At 48.0% G+C, this 13,548-nt stretch overlaps 1 protein-coding gene across 6 annotated transcripts in view; it reads right to left on the minus strand.

Moving 5' to 3' along the window:
- TPCN1 (two pore segment channel 1) overlaps positions 1–13,548 on the minus strand; it is a 54,874-nt gene that overhangs the window by 25,473 nt on the left and 15,853 nt on the right. For 3 of the 6 annotated variants that reach the window (XM_036929534.2, XM_036929533.2, XM_036929532.2), the window contains exon 3: positions 6,698–6,825. In XM_036929534.2, the coding sequence (XP_036785429.2) occupies positions 6,698–6,825 (128 nt within the window). The other 3 variants (XM_036929537.2, XM_036929535.2, XM_036929538.2) reach the window with 3 other exon arrangements.

Raw genomic sequence — 13,548 nt, forward strand, 5'->3', positions numbered from 1 at the left:
GGGCGTCTCTGATCTTGGCTGTGGTTTTTTTTTGTTTTGTTTTGTTTTTTTTTATCCCTGGGATGAATCCCACTTGGTCATGGTGTACGATGGTTTTGATGTATTTTTGAATTCGGTTTGCTAAAATTTTGTTGAGTATTTTTGCGTCTACGTTCATCAGGGATATTGGTCTGTAGTTTTCTTTTTTGGTGGTGTCTTTACCTGGTTTTGGTATTAGGGTGATGTTAGCTTCATAGAATGAGTTTGGGAGTATCCCCTCCTCTTCTATTTCTTGGAAAACTTTAAGGAGAATGGGTATTATGTCTTCCCTGTATGTCTGATAAAATTCCGAGGTAAATCCATCTGGCCCGGGGGTTTTGTTCTTTGGTAGTTTTTTGATTACCGCTTCAATTTCGTTGCTGGTAATTGGTCTGTTTAGATTTTCTGTTTCTTTTTGGGTCAGTCTTGGAAGGTTGTATTTTTCTAGGAAGTTGTCCATTTCTCCTAGGTTTCCCAGCTTGTTAGCATATAGGTTTTCATAGTATTCTCCAATAATTCTTTGTATTTCTGCGGGATCCGTCGTGATTTTTCCTTTCTCATTTCTGATACTGTTGATTTGTATTGACTCTCTTTTCCTCTTAATAAGTCTGGCTAGAGGCTTATCTATTTTGTTTATTTTCTCGAAGAACCAGTTCTTGGTTTCATTGATTTTTGCTATTGTTTTATTCTTCTCAATTTTATTTATTTCTTCTCTGATCTTTATTATGTCCCTCCTTCTGCTGACCTTAGGCCTCATTTGTTCTTCTTTTTCCAATTTCGATAGTTGTGACATTAGACCGTTCATTTGGGATTGCTCTTCCTTTTTTAAATATGCTTGGATTGCTATATACTTTCCTCTTAAGACTGCTTTTGCTGTGTCCCACAGAAGTTGGGGCTTAGTGTTGTTGTTGTCATTTGTTTCCATATATTGCTGGATCTCCATTTTGATTTGGTCATTGATCCATTGATTATTTAGGAGCGTGTTGTTTAGCCTCCATGTGTTTGTGAGCCTTTTTGCTTTCTTTGAACAGTTTATTTCTAGTTTAATGCCTTTGTGGTCTGAAAAGTTGGTTGGTAGGATTTCAATCTTTTGGAATTTACTGAGGCTCTTTTTGTGTCCTAGTATGTGGTCTATTCTGGAGAATGTTCCATGTGCACTTGAGAAGAACGTGTATCCTGTTGTTTTTGGATGTAGAGTTCTGTAGATGTCTATTAGGTCCATCTGTTCTAATGTGCTGTTCAGTGCCTCTGTGTCCTTACTTATTTTCTGTCTGGTGGATCTGTCCTTTGGAGTGAGTGGTGTGTTGAAGTCTCCTAGAATGAATGCATTGCATTCTATTTCCTCCTTTAGTTCTATTAATATTTGTTTCAGGTATGTTGGTGCTCCTGTATTGGGTGCATATATATTTATAATGGTTATATCCTCTTGATGGACTGAGCCCTTTATCATTATGTAATGTCCTTCTTTGTCTTTTGTTACTTTCTTTATTTTGAAGTCTGTTTTGTCTGATACCAGAATTGCAACACCTACTTTCTTCTCTCTGTTGTTTGCTTGAAATATCTTTTTCCATCCCTTGACTTTAAGTCTGTGCGCGTCTTTGGGTTTGAGTTGAGTCTCTTGTAAGCAGCATATGGATGGATCTTGCTTTTTTATCCATTCTATTACTCTGTGTCTTTTGATTGGTGCATTCAGTCCATTTACATTTAGGGTGATTATTGAAAGGTATGAATTTATTGCCATTGCAGGCTTTAAGTTTGTGGTTACCAAAGGTTTAGGGTTAGCTTCTTTACTGTCTTACTGTCTAACTTAACTCGCTTGTTGAGCTATTATAAACACAGTATGATGATTCTTTATTTCTCTCCCTTCTTATTCCTCCTCCTCCCTTCTTCATATGTTGGGTGTTTTGTTGTGTGCTCTTTTTAGGAGAGCTCCCATCTAGAGCAGTCCCTGTAGGATGCCCTGTAGAGGTGGTTTGTGGGAGGCAAATTCCCTCAACTTTTGCTTGTCTGGGAATTGTTTAATCCCTCCTTCATATTTAAATGATATTCGTGCTGGATACAGTAGTCTTGGTTCGAGGCCCTTCTGTTTCATTGCATTAAGTATATCATGCCATTCTCTTCTGGCCTGTAGGGTTTCTGTTGAGAAGTCTGATGATAGCCTGATGGGTTTTCCTTTGTAGGTAACCTGTTTTTTCTCTCTGGCTGCTTGTAATACTTTGTCCTTGTCTTTGATCTTTGCCATTTTAATTATTATGTGTCTTGGTGTTGCCCTCCTTGGATCCCTTGTCATGGGAGTTCTGTGTACCTCTGTGGTCTGAGAGGCCATTTCTTCCCCTAGTTTGGGGAAATTTTCAGCAATTATTTCTTCAAAGACATTTTCTATCCCCTTTTCTCTCTCTACTTCTTCTGGAATACCTATGATTCTTATATTATTCCTTTTCGATTGATCACTCAGCTCTCTTAAAATTCTTTCATCCCTGGAGATCCTTTTATCTCTCTCTGCATCAGCTTCTCTGCGTTCCTGTTCTCTGTTTTCTAGTCCATTAATGGTCTCTTGCATCTCGTCCATTCTGTTTTGAAGTCCTTCCAGAGCTTGTTTTATTTCTGAATTCTCCTTCCTTAGTTCTTGCATATTTCTCTGCAAGTCCATCAGCATGGTTATGACTTTTGTTTTGAATTCTTTTTCAGGTAGACTGGCTAAATCTATCTCCCCAGATTCCTTCTCAGGGGAAGATGTAGCAGATGCTGAAGCTGTCTGGGTTAGTCTTGTCTGGATCATATTTTTTTGCCTTTTCATGTTGACAGGTGCTATTGACTGTCAGCTGGGAGGGCCAAAATTTTCACTTGCTACTGGCCTTTCTTTACTGGGACAACTGCGAACCCTAGTGGCTTGTGTTGGGTAATTGCGTGTAGAGTGGGTCTTTGTGTCTTGCCTGGCCGGAAGGGAGAAATTTCCCTTTCTGTGGGCGGAATTTGTCTCAGGCTGCTTCTCTGCTTTCGCAGCTCCCGGTGGGGTAATGGATGGGGGGGCTGCTTGACTGTTTGCCTCCGTGAGGGGTCTCAGAGCTGTTGCCCAGGGGGTTAGTGCACCCGGTTTTCCCTGTAATTTCCAGCTGCTGTACTGTGACCTGGGTTGTTTCCGTCAAGCTGTTAAGTCCCTGTCCCTTTAAGACTTTCAAAAAGCCCCCGCTTTTCTTTGTCACAGGGGCATCAGCTTCAGCACCTGCTCAGAGGTCTTACTCCCTGTTCCCCCAGTATCCAGGGCCCCCTGGGCATGTACTGTGTCTGCGCTCTGGCCCGGATGGCTGGGGCTGGGTGTTCGGCAGTCCTGGGCTCCGTCTCCCTCCCGCTCTGCCTGCTCTTCTCCCGCCGGGAGCTGGGGGGAGGGGCGCTCGGGTCCCGCAGGGCCGGGGCTTGTATCTTACCCCTTTCACCAGTCGCTGGGTTCTCGCTGGTGTAGCTGCAGTCTGGCCACTGTCCTGCGTCTTCTGGTCTCTCTTTTAGGGCTAGTTGTGTTTGTTGTATTTTCAAAAGTATATATGTTTTTGGGAGGAGATTCCCACTGTCCTACTCATGCCGCCATGTTGGCTCCGCCTCCCTTGGCTGTGGTTTGCAGGGAAATTTTGAGCAAGTCACTTCCCTGAAGCTGCATACGTCACTACCCTCAGTATGAAAAAATAAAGACAAACCACAGACTCGACAAGGGGCAGGCTGGAAAAGGGGAACAAACAACCCGCCAGTCAAATGGAGGGCAAGCTGGGCAAGTCCTGTGATCTGTGCAGGCCTATGGTTTTTACCACCACCACCACAGTTGGCACAGCACACACAGTGGCCTGGGAAGCTTTGGGTTTAGATTACCAAAAAATGCAATTCTTGGGTAATTTCTTCTAACAAATAGCCAGGAATGGAGGTCTGGCTGGAGGAAACCACTGACATGGGAGTCTCAGATTTTAACTCTAAGACTTGGAATTGCCACTGAGGAGAGGGAGAATGAGGTCTCTGCCAGCAAGGACTGAGTGAAATATTATCCATGTCATGGGATTTGTTCCAAACTCCAAGAGAACACGGACCTTGTTTCCTGGCTGCTGATCATGAACTCGAGTAGGAGAAATAAGGAGTCAGGCCAGTTGCATATGACTTCCAGGCCTCACTCTCTGCTCCCAGGGGCAGAAGTCCACACTGCAAACGAGGACTATCTCAGAGGTGGTAGGACCATCAAGGCTCCTGAGGGTGAGTTAACAGGTAACATTTGGGAAGAGAGGAAAATGCAAGCACCAGGTGCCCTCAAAGCAGCTAGGGACCGAATACCCAAGCACGTCAACAGCCTGCCAGGGGCCGTGCTGCAGCTGGGCTGCAAAGCAGGAAAAATCTGACACCAGCTAAACCCATCCTCCAGAAATAGCTGTGAACTGTTGTTCACAGGGGTCCCAGTTCTGCTTTTACTTTTAAGAAATAATGTGTTTTTGGTGAAATAATTCAAATAATATAAGGTAGTAAAAATTTCATCAGCCAAAAATAATCACCTTTAATATTCAAATAAACTTTCCCAATGTGAATGGGTATGGGTTGCTATATACATACATACATACATACACATATATATATGTGTATATATATATATATACACACACACACATACATACATACCTGTACTTGTGTGTGTGTGTGTGTGTGTGTATGATATATACATGAATGCTACATAAAAATTATCATACCTGCTGCTCTATAACCCCTTTTTCCACATACATGGCCCATTTTAAAAAAATTTTTATTAAGGTATTATTGATATACATTCTTATGAAGGTTTCACATGAAAAAACAATGTGGTTACTACATTTACCCATATTATCAAGTCCCCACCCATATTCCAATGCAGGCACTGTCCATCATTACAGCAAGATGCCACAGATTCACTATTTGTACATGGCCCATTTTTAAGTGGATACGTGGGGTCAGATATAGAAATGAGGAAACAACACGTAGGAGAAAGAGCATCGTTTGGAGGCTACTTGGACACGGTTTAAGCCCATGCTTTCCAACTTACTAGCTGGGCGGCTTTGGACTCACTTAGCCCCTCTGCCATAAAGTGAGACGATCAAACTGCCTCAGAGGGTTGTTAGAAGACTTTCTATCTAAAGGTAGATATTTTTATTACTAATACTTCCACCTACTGAAGGAAAGAAGGAACTGCCAGGCTTCTGAAGTCCCCAGGCCATTCTAATTCTGTGTTTTGACTCATCCCACGCTCTTTTCTAGCACCTATTCAACTTCGGAGGTGACAGTGCACCAGGGTGACCCTGGTGACCCTCCCAGATCATCAGCAGGTGCTCCTGAGCTTGCTAAAATGTCCCTAAGACACTTCTGTTGCCTTAGCCTGAATCAAAATGCCTCTGTTTTGAGAAGTATAACTAAATACGACCCTGCATAAAACATGAGATGCATACGGACAACTGAGCAACTGATCAAATAAATATCCGAATTTAATTAAATATTTTTTTAAAATAACAAAGCAAATACTTACAATGGAGAGCTGCTTCAAAGAAAAAAGATTATGGGAAAATTATCATTCAAATGAATTTAAGAACATTTCCATTTCCTCACCCAAACCCTTAGTCCATGCACACCAGAAACTGAAATCTTACAGTGACAAGAATAGCAAGATTAAGGTTACAATGCCACAGATAGTGAGATTGGCAGCTAAGAAGCAATACCCTGTTTAGAGAGTATTCAATATTATAGATAAAGGGCCCTAAAAAATGTTGATTTTTTCTCTCTGGTAATTCCACTTTTTAAAACCTTTCTAAACAAAAAATCCTAGACAGTCAAGAGAGAAAAAGAAAGAAAAATAAACAGCTCTCTGCATAGACTGCCCTCGGATTATAATTTACAATAGGGAAATGCATACTCATAATAAGGGAAAAGAAAAAAGGGAAAATAGCAACTTTACCAGGATAGTGAAGTCAATGAGGATATATTTACCAGATATAATTATAAAGTCATTAAAATTCATTTACAGGAGTTACAAAAACATGAGAAGAAGCTTATGCTAAATGCCATGGGAAGAAAAAAGCAGACTATTCACCTGTAAATACCACATAACTTTAAAATTATTTTAGAAAACACATAAAATCTATTTATTATTCTTCAATAGCGTTGACAGTGGCTGCCTTAGGCAAATTTTTTTCATATCCCCTTTGTACCTAAACTCATTGTAATGAGCATACACTACTTCTTTCAAAAAGCATTATTTTTATTAGAAACTAAATAAAAAAACCAAGCATGAGAAAGTAAACATGAACACACCAGCAAGTTGAGCAGAAAAGGAATAAAGACCTCTCAGTTCCCCATGCTAGGTCAACTAGCTCCTGCTACAGAATTAAGTATTTAAAGAAAAATTCCCTCTCAACAACTGGCTCTGTGTGGCCCTGAGAATGGGGAGTGGGGCAGGGAAGGCCGAGTGGACAGACTCGGAGACCCCAGGGGCAGGCAGGGCCACAGACAGCCCGTGCACTGCCTTTCCTGTACAGGCACCGTCAGGCTGGCTGCCCCCATCTTCATATGAGAACCTCTCAGGGAGAAGAGGGGCAGCGACTAAAGCCAGACAGAGTCTGTGGGACAGGACAGAGCACCGGCCACCCTACTCTGCTAACAGGTGCCCAGAACAGGTCCTGACACTCACCTGGAGGTAGATCGCTGCCTCTTGATAATTCATCTCCCAGTTGTGTCTGCTGGGGCTCTCAGGGGAACCCTCACCCCCTGAGCTTAGGCTGGGGGTCCGTGAGTCGTGGACAGCATAGCTGCTTCCATCTGAATTGGAAGAGGAGAGAGGTTCACTCACAACCCAGGCGTAAGATAAAGACGCCGTTCACCAGAAGAAAAGGCCAGCAGTCACCTCCCTTGCTCATACATATGTCCCGTTCTCCGTAAGTCACCACAGCATGAGTTAGTATGGCTAGTTACAAATGTTTTTCTTTCTCTTGTTAAGGAAAAAAAACAAGGGCAAAAGGGCACATATAGTATGCTCTCATGTAGAAAAGGGAGAAAACAAGAAAAATCTACTTATCTTTACAAAAAGAAACAGGAAGGATAAATTAGAACTCACTGAAATGGGTTACTTAACAAGGGTGTGGGAACAGGGTAAAAGCGTCACTCAAAGGCAGTGATTGTTTTGTGTACTTCTGACTTTTGGAAGCGTGTTAATATTCTATCTACTTAGTTAAAAAATAATAATTGGAGTTGATCCCTGGGGCCGTCATCTGCTGCTTCCCCTGGTGACACCCATGCCCTTTTCTGCCATCAATACTGCCCCCTCTGCCTCTGGAGAACATCCTCTCCCTACTTCCTAATCCATATTCTTTGTCTCTGGCCGACTCCACCACCCCTGGCCTGAAGGCAGGTGACACCGGTGTAACAGGGGCACCTCATCCCCCCCAACAGGGCCTGGTTCAGGCAGCGAGCTGACCCACGCCCAGCCAGGGAGGGCTGGACTTGGACCTTTTCCTCACCAGCTAAGGAGGAGGGGCTCTTCCCCGCTGCTGCCACTGGCTACCTCTGCCACCACCACATGGGGACAGTCCGCCCGAGAAGGAACCGCAGAAGAACAAATGAGTAACAGAGATAACACCAGCTGCACCCCTGGGATGGAGCTGTGCCTGATAACTACCTCAGCATTTCTGGGCCCATGGGGATCCCTTTATTTTTCAGACTGTTCAAGTGGGGTTTGTCACAACGCTCAGCTATCTCTACTGATACCTGGTAAGCAATGGCAATAAGAAATGACTTTCAACTTTAGTTAATTTATTGGAAAGATTTATTCCCATCACCTGGGATGAGAATTTGGTTCCTTATATTCAACACTCTAAATGACCCACCCACAGGGGGATAAAGAATCAAATGTTTGGATAATGAGATATGCACGGGTGGCAGGAAGCAAATGGGAAAAGCTCACAACCAAAGAGGGGAGGAAAGAGAGCTCACAGGGCTTCAGTCACGGCTGGTCCAGCTGACCTTGGGCTGCCAGGCAAGAGCAACTGGGTCCACCTACCTGCAAAACTCTTCTCCACCCACTTTTTTGAGGCTTTATTGAGATATATTTGATATGATAAACTGTAGATACTTAAAGTGCACAATTTGATATGTTTTGATATAAATACACACTTGTGAAACCATCACTACAATCAAGATAATATATCTATCACCCCTTTAGGCCCCCTGCTGCCCATTCGTCCTGGACAACTACTGATCTGCATGCTGTCACAACAACCCTACAAAGGCGGTAATATGATATCCATGTCACCTTGAGGAAACTAAGGCACAGAGGGGCCAACTACCTTCCTGAGGTCATGCAGCTGGTGGCGAGAAGAAGGGCTGGAGCACTGAGCCAGGCGGGCTACATGCCTCTTAAGAATTTTGGAAACCCGGGAATGGTAACAGGGTGGCACTAAAATGACCAAAATATAGTAGCGGTTCCATCACTAAAATTGAGTTACAAGCAGGAGGTAGGATCTGGGTGCGGTTTGCACTTAGTAACTCTGGCCCTTCTCTACCCAATGCCAACATTTCCCAACTCTGATCCCAGCTTCCATTTCTGAAAAACTAAGCCCCGGGCAGAGACAGAAGGTCAAACCTTCTTCCACCTGCTCCTGTGGACCAGGGAAGCAGCAGCCAGACTGTGACATCCAAGTAGAAGCCGCAGGCAGGCAGCTGGACAGCAGCACGACCTCATGTGCCTGCGCCTGTCCTCTGCGACCTTCATACACCACAGCAGAAGCCAGCGCCTGCGACACAGCAGTCCTAGGTGAGATCAGTAACAGTGCTGGTGCGGGCTGGGCGGCGATGAGCTGGCACAGAGGGCAGCAGACGATAGTGCCACTTTCCCAGTCAGCACTAGGCAGAAGCGTCTGTGGAGCCCCTGCCTTGGAGGCCCCGTGCTGAGCATTCTCAGCCCATTCCCAGTGGGAAGAAGGCACCTGGGCCTCCTCAGCCTCTCCCCTTTGTCCCTCACCACTTACTGTGTACATGATGGTGACTGGGGCTACAGTGTAGGCCACTCCTTGCCACTCACGCCAATGGTTTTGCCTGGGAGCAGGTGACCCTTGGTATCTTGAAGTGTTCTGGTTGGGTGAAAGAGAGACCCTCTCCTCCCCGGACACGTACCCCTTTCAAAGCCACAAACAGCAGCTCTGTTCAGTCTCTGAATTGGACAAGGACCATGGGGACAGGGAAAGGGGCCAGCGTCTGGCTACCTTGAGAGGACAGTTGTCAGAGCCAGAAATCTTTGACACCACCTTTTTCCCATGCCTCATGGCAAGTCACCAGATTTGGGGGTTTCCTCTCAAGCCCATCTCCACTCCTCACTTCACTGGGGTCTCCTGACTTTCACCTAAAATGCGGCCACGGCCTTCAGCCCTGCTCTCATGCCCGGGCCTTCTCCAGTCACCCGACCCCGGGCGTCTTGTTGCTGGATGAAGTTGCTAAAGCAAACATCTGCTTGTGTCACACTGCTGCTGGAAACCCCTGCATGGCTTGCCCTCAGGAAAGACTCAGGTTCCCTGGCACTGCAAGGAGTTGATATGACACCAGGCAAGCGAGGGACTCTAGAATCTGGCCTCTGCTCTATCCTTTTCCACTTTCTGTTCCCTCCCAAGTTCTTAACAGACAGGTGCACATGCAGCCTGGTGCTCACAGGCCGGGCTCTGGAGGACAGCTGCCCACTACAGAGCGCTGAACCTGTTGGGCCCCTGCCACTGGGTCGGTGCGCATCGCAGAGACAAAAGGTGTGCTCCATGGCCACAGGTCACACCTGGCTGGCTGGGCGGTGAGAGCAGACAAGCTGTGGGGCTGCAAAGGGCGGAAGGAGGACTTGGGCAGGGATGTCCCAGGAAGGGTGTTTCTGCTTGATCCAAGGATATGACGCGCCATGCAATGGGGCCAGTCAGAGTGGGCCTCTGCTCCTCGTCTAGAACTTTCCTCAACACAAATGCTGGTCACTTGTCCCTCACGAGAGAAATGTGGGGGTGGCTCCACAGCCCACCGTCTTTCATGGGCTAGCAGTTGAGACCATTGAAGAGAACAAGCACCTGGGCCTCGCACAGACTGCCATCCCCATTGGCCGGGGCACTGGGGAGGCACCAGTCACTGGTGGGCAGGCAGGTCTCGACGGAGTAGCCAGGGAAAGAATGTCCTCAGCCTCCAAGTGATGAACAGAACAGCCACACTCACAGGGAATCCCAGGCCAGTCAGGAGGCTCACTCCTAGCCCCTCATTCATTATGCTGAGTGACCCCCAGATGCCAGCTGCGCCTAGACAACACGGACTCAGTTCTCACCAGCTGCACCACCAGGGCCCCAGCCATCTCTCCCCTGGATGCACACAACCCTTCTGCCGGCTCAGCTCCCTGCTCCCTAACCTGCCTGCTCTGGCCTATTCTCTATGCCAGTCAGAGAAATCCTTTGTTGTGTGTGTGTGTGTCCATATGTGTATGTTTCAAGTCAACTTTTTAGTTTAGTATAATAATCAAGCCAGATAGTATCACTCTTCTGCTCCAAATAGGCCACAGTGTCTGGCTCCAGAGAAAATGCTCAGGTTCTTCCCTGGATTAAAAGGTCCCATGAAACCGGACCCAAGACCACGCTCCTCTCATCTCACCACACTCACCCCCTCGCTCTGGCCACACTGGCCTCATTACCCTGGGACATGCCTGAATGCTCCACCTAAAGGCCTGTGCATTTGCTGTGCCCTCTGCCTCCCCCGGACCTTCCAACGGCCTCACATCTCCCAGGTGTCCACCCAACCACAACTTACCAGAGGCAGCCGTTGGCTCCCCGCCAGCAGGTCACATCAGTGTTGCCTCCTGTCTCCCTCAGGCTTGTCAGGGCTTTCTCCCAGGGCTGGACCGCCACCAGGCAGGGCATTTATTCACACATTGGCCTGTTCAGTACCTGCTGCCCTCCTGGAAGGAGGGCTCTGAGGGCACGGGCTTTTGTCTTATACACGTGGTATCCCCAGAGCCCAGAGCAGTATCAGGCATGATGGACGAGTGCTCAGCAAACATTTCTAAACTGAAGTGAGATGGAAGCTCTTGCCTAGAAGATTCCAGAAGCACACTCCAGGGGACACTTAAAGATGGCCAGGGGCTGCAGGACAGAGCCAGCACTGATGTGCAGGGCCTAGTGGGCAGCATGCAGTGCCCAAGGGGGCTAAGCAGGGGCATGGCATGATCCCTCTGTGTTTCCTAGAAATTGTTCTTGTAAGGATTTACTGAAAAGGGCCTGTTTTGTATAAGAGTAATTCAGGGCAGAACCTCGAGAAGGAAAAACACGACTTAAAGAGCTAAGGGGAAAGAATGAGAAGCTCTCCCCTCCAAGTAGACTCTATTTGGTGCTTCTATCAATTTCATGACACAGAACTTCGCTTGCTCACTAGGTCCTGAAAGCCCGATAGCTTGTTTGTGGCTTTTGCGGGGGGAGGGGGCTGAAAAGGGCCCAGGTGACAAGGGCCACTGCTGAGCTTTTCAAGAAAGCCACAGGTGATTTCAAAGAGCCCCCTTCACACCAGGCACAAGCGGCTGGGCAGCACATTTAGGGATTATAGAAAGGGCACAGATGGAGGCAGGGAGCCAGGGTCCCGTTCCATTCCTTTTAGATGCAGCCTTCACGCAGGGCGGTGGGTGTGCAGCCAACTCCAAAAACACTTGGATGCATTGCAAGAGGTGGGGCCAGAGCACCACGTGGGGTCCTAATTCCCTGCCCCCGTTTGCTCTGCTGAACCCTGTTTCCCACTTCCTGGGTTCCAGAGGTGGCCAAAGAGGAGATGGAAATGCTCCAACTCCCAAGTGCTTTATTGTTGCAGTATAAGGAATGTTAAAGGCTCAGCAGCTTCCCCGAGGGAAAGGACAATTACAGGTCTGTAAAAGAGAGGAAGGCAGGGTACAGCCGAGCCCGGGACACCGGCCGTGGGCTGTAGTTCAGGAGGGGTGGTGACCAGGGTCATGAAGCTCTGCTTGCTGGGGAACTGATCCCAGTGGCCTTCCCCAGAATGAACTACCTCAAAGCAGGGAGTCAGGCTGCACAGGGTCCCAGTTCCCCTCACTGGTCACCACTGGAATGAAGTCCCAGGGGATGGTCTGTCCCCATGTCCCCATCGAGGCACATGCGTCACACACACTGAGTCTGCTCAGCAACCAGTGGCTGTTAGCAGCCATCTGCTCTGGTGCCCTGCCCCAGCCTACTCCTGCCTACTTGGGCCAAAGCTGCACTTCCCGGAGGAAACACCAGCCACCAGGTATCCAGCTAAACAACTGGTGCTCGAATCTTTCAGAGCAACCCCTGCACGGGAAGGGTCCTGGACAACAGAGCAGTCAGGTGGGCTCTCACCAGAGCACTCCACATCCAGCCCCATCCTGGGGCCCGGGACAGGTCTCCCACACTGGTGATTATGAGTGACCATGTAAGTATCAACTCCTGCCACCTCTGACTTTGGCAAGGTCCTCGCCCAGAGCAGGGTGGGTTGTCCCAGGTGAGCTGGAAAGGCCAGGTCGGTGCATCTCGCATGGCCCAGCTGCCGGAGACGGGGCGGCCTCACACAGGGCTGAGCGGGAGCTGGCCCTCCACCGCCTCCTCCAGGAAGATGATGGCTGGCCCTCACCTCCATATTTCCACTTTTCTGGGAGGCAGCTGTGCTGCAACAGGAGGAAAGAAGGGGAAAAGATGCCCAGCAGTGCAGGAGGGTGGGAGACACCATCTTCTGAGCTCTCCCAGCAAGCCAGCTTCTCGGCTCACAGGAGGTTTTAAAAGGGCCAGTGGAAGCTGACCAGGAACATTCTTGGCAGCCAGGAAGATCCCATTCTGCGCCTCCAGGGAAAGTCCCCTGAAGGGAAACACTCTGTTCTGCACTCTGGTGCGCTGGGCAGGGAGCTCTCATGTGAAAGTGCCCCGCAGACCTTGGCCACTGCAGATTTATGCAACCCCAACCTCAACTACCCTCCCTGAAGCCTGGCAATCAGCCCAGGGAGGTGACCATAAATTTCTGGCAGGAGGAGGAGGAGGAGGAGCTACAAGAAGCCCCTGAACTGACAGGTATTAGAATATAAAACAACAATAACAAAAACACTCTGACTCCAAGTATGAGGGAAGTTGCCCATCCAGAGGACAGGCAGACAAACCAGGATGACCTGTTTGCACAGATGGTAACGCTTCCTCCACGGTGATGTAACAGGGCCCAGACGCTCCCTGCAAAACAGCTGGCTGCTTTGCATGCAGCCTCTGAAATGACCCTGCAGGGAATCCAAGGTTTCCGTTCGCTGGAGCACAGCGTGCAGCAGCATCCTGGCGGTGCTGGGTAAATAGAAACAGTTTCCATATGCCGGCCATAAAAGCGGCACCAGGGAAGAGACGGAAAGGACAGGCGGGAGGGGAGAGCTTCCATGATCCACCCCCCAGCCAGCGAGTGCAGGGTCTGCTGGGCTGGACAAACCACTGGGACCTTCCTTCGGGGTCTGGAACAAGAGGTTGCTCTGGATAAAAGGCCTGT

This window comes from Manis pentadactyla, chromosome 14 (assembly GCF_030020395.1).
Source record: "Manis pentadactyla isolate mManPen7 chromosome 14, mManPen7.hap1, whole genome shotgun sequence".
In the NCBI taxonomy this organism is placed as follows: domain Eukaryota; kingdom Metazoa; phylum Chordata; class Mammalia; order Pholidota; family Manidae; genus Manis; species Manis pentadactyla.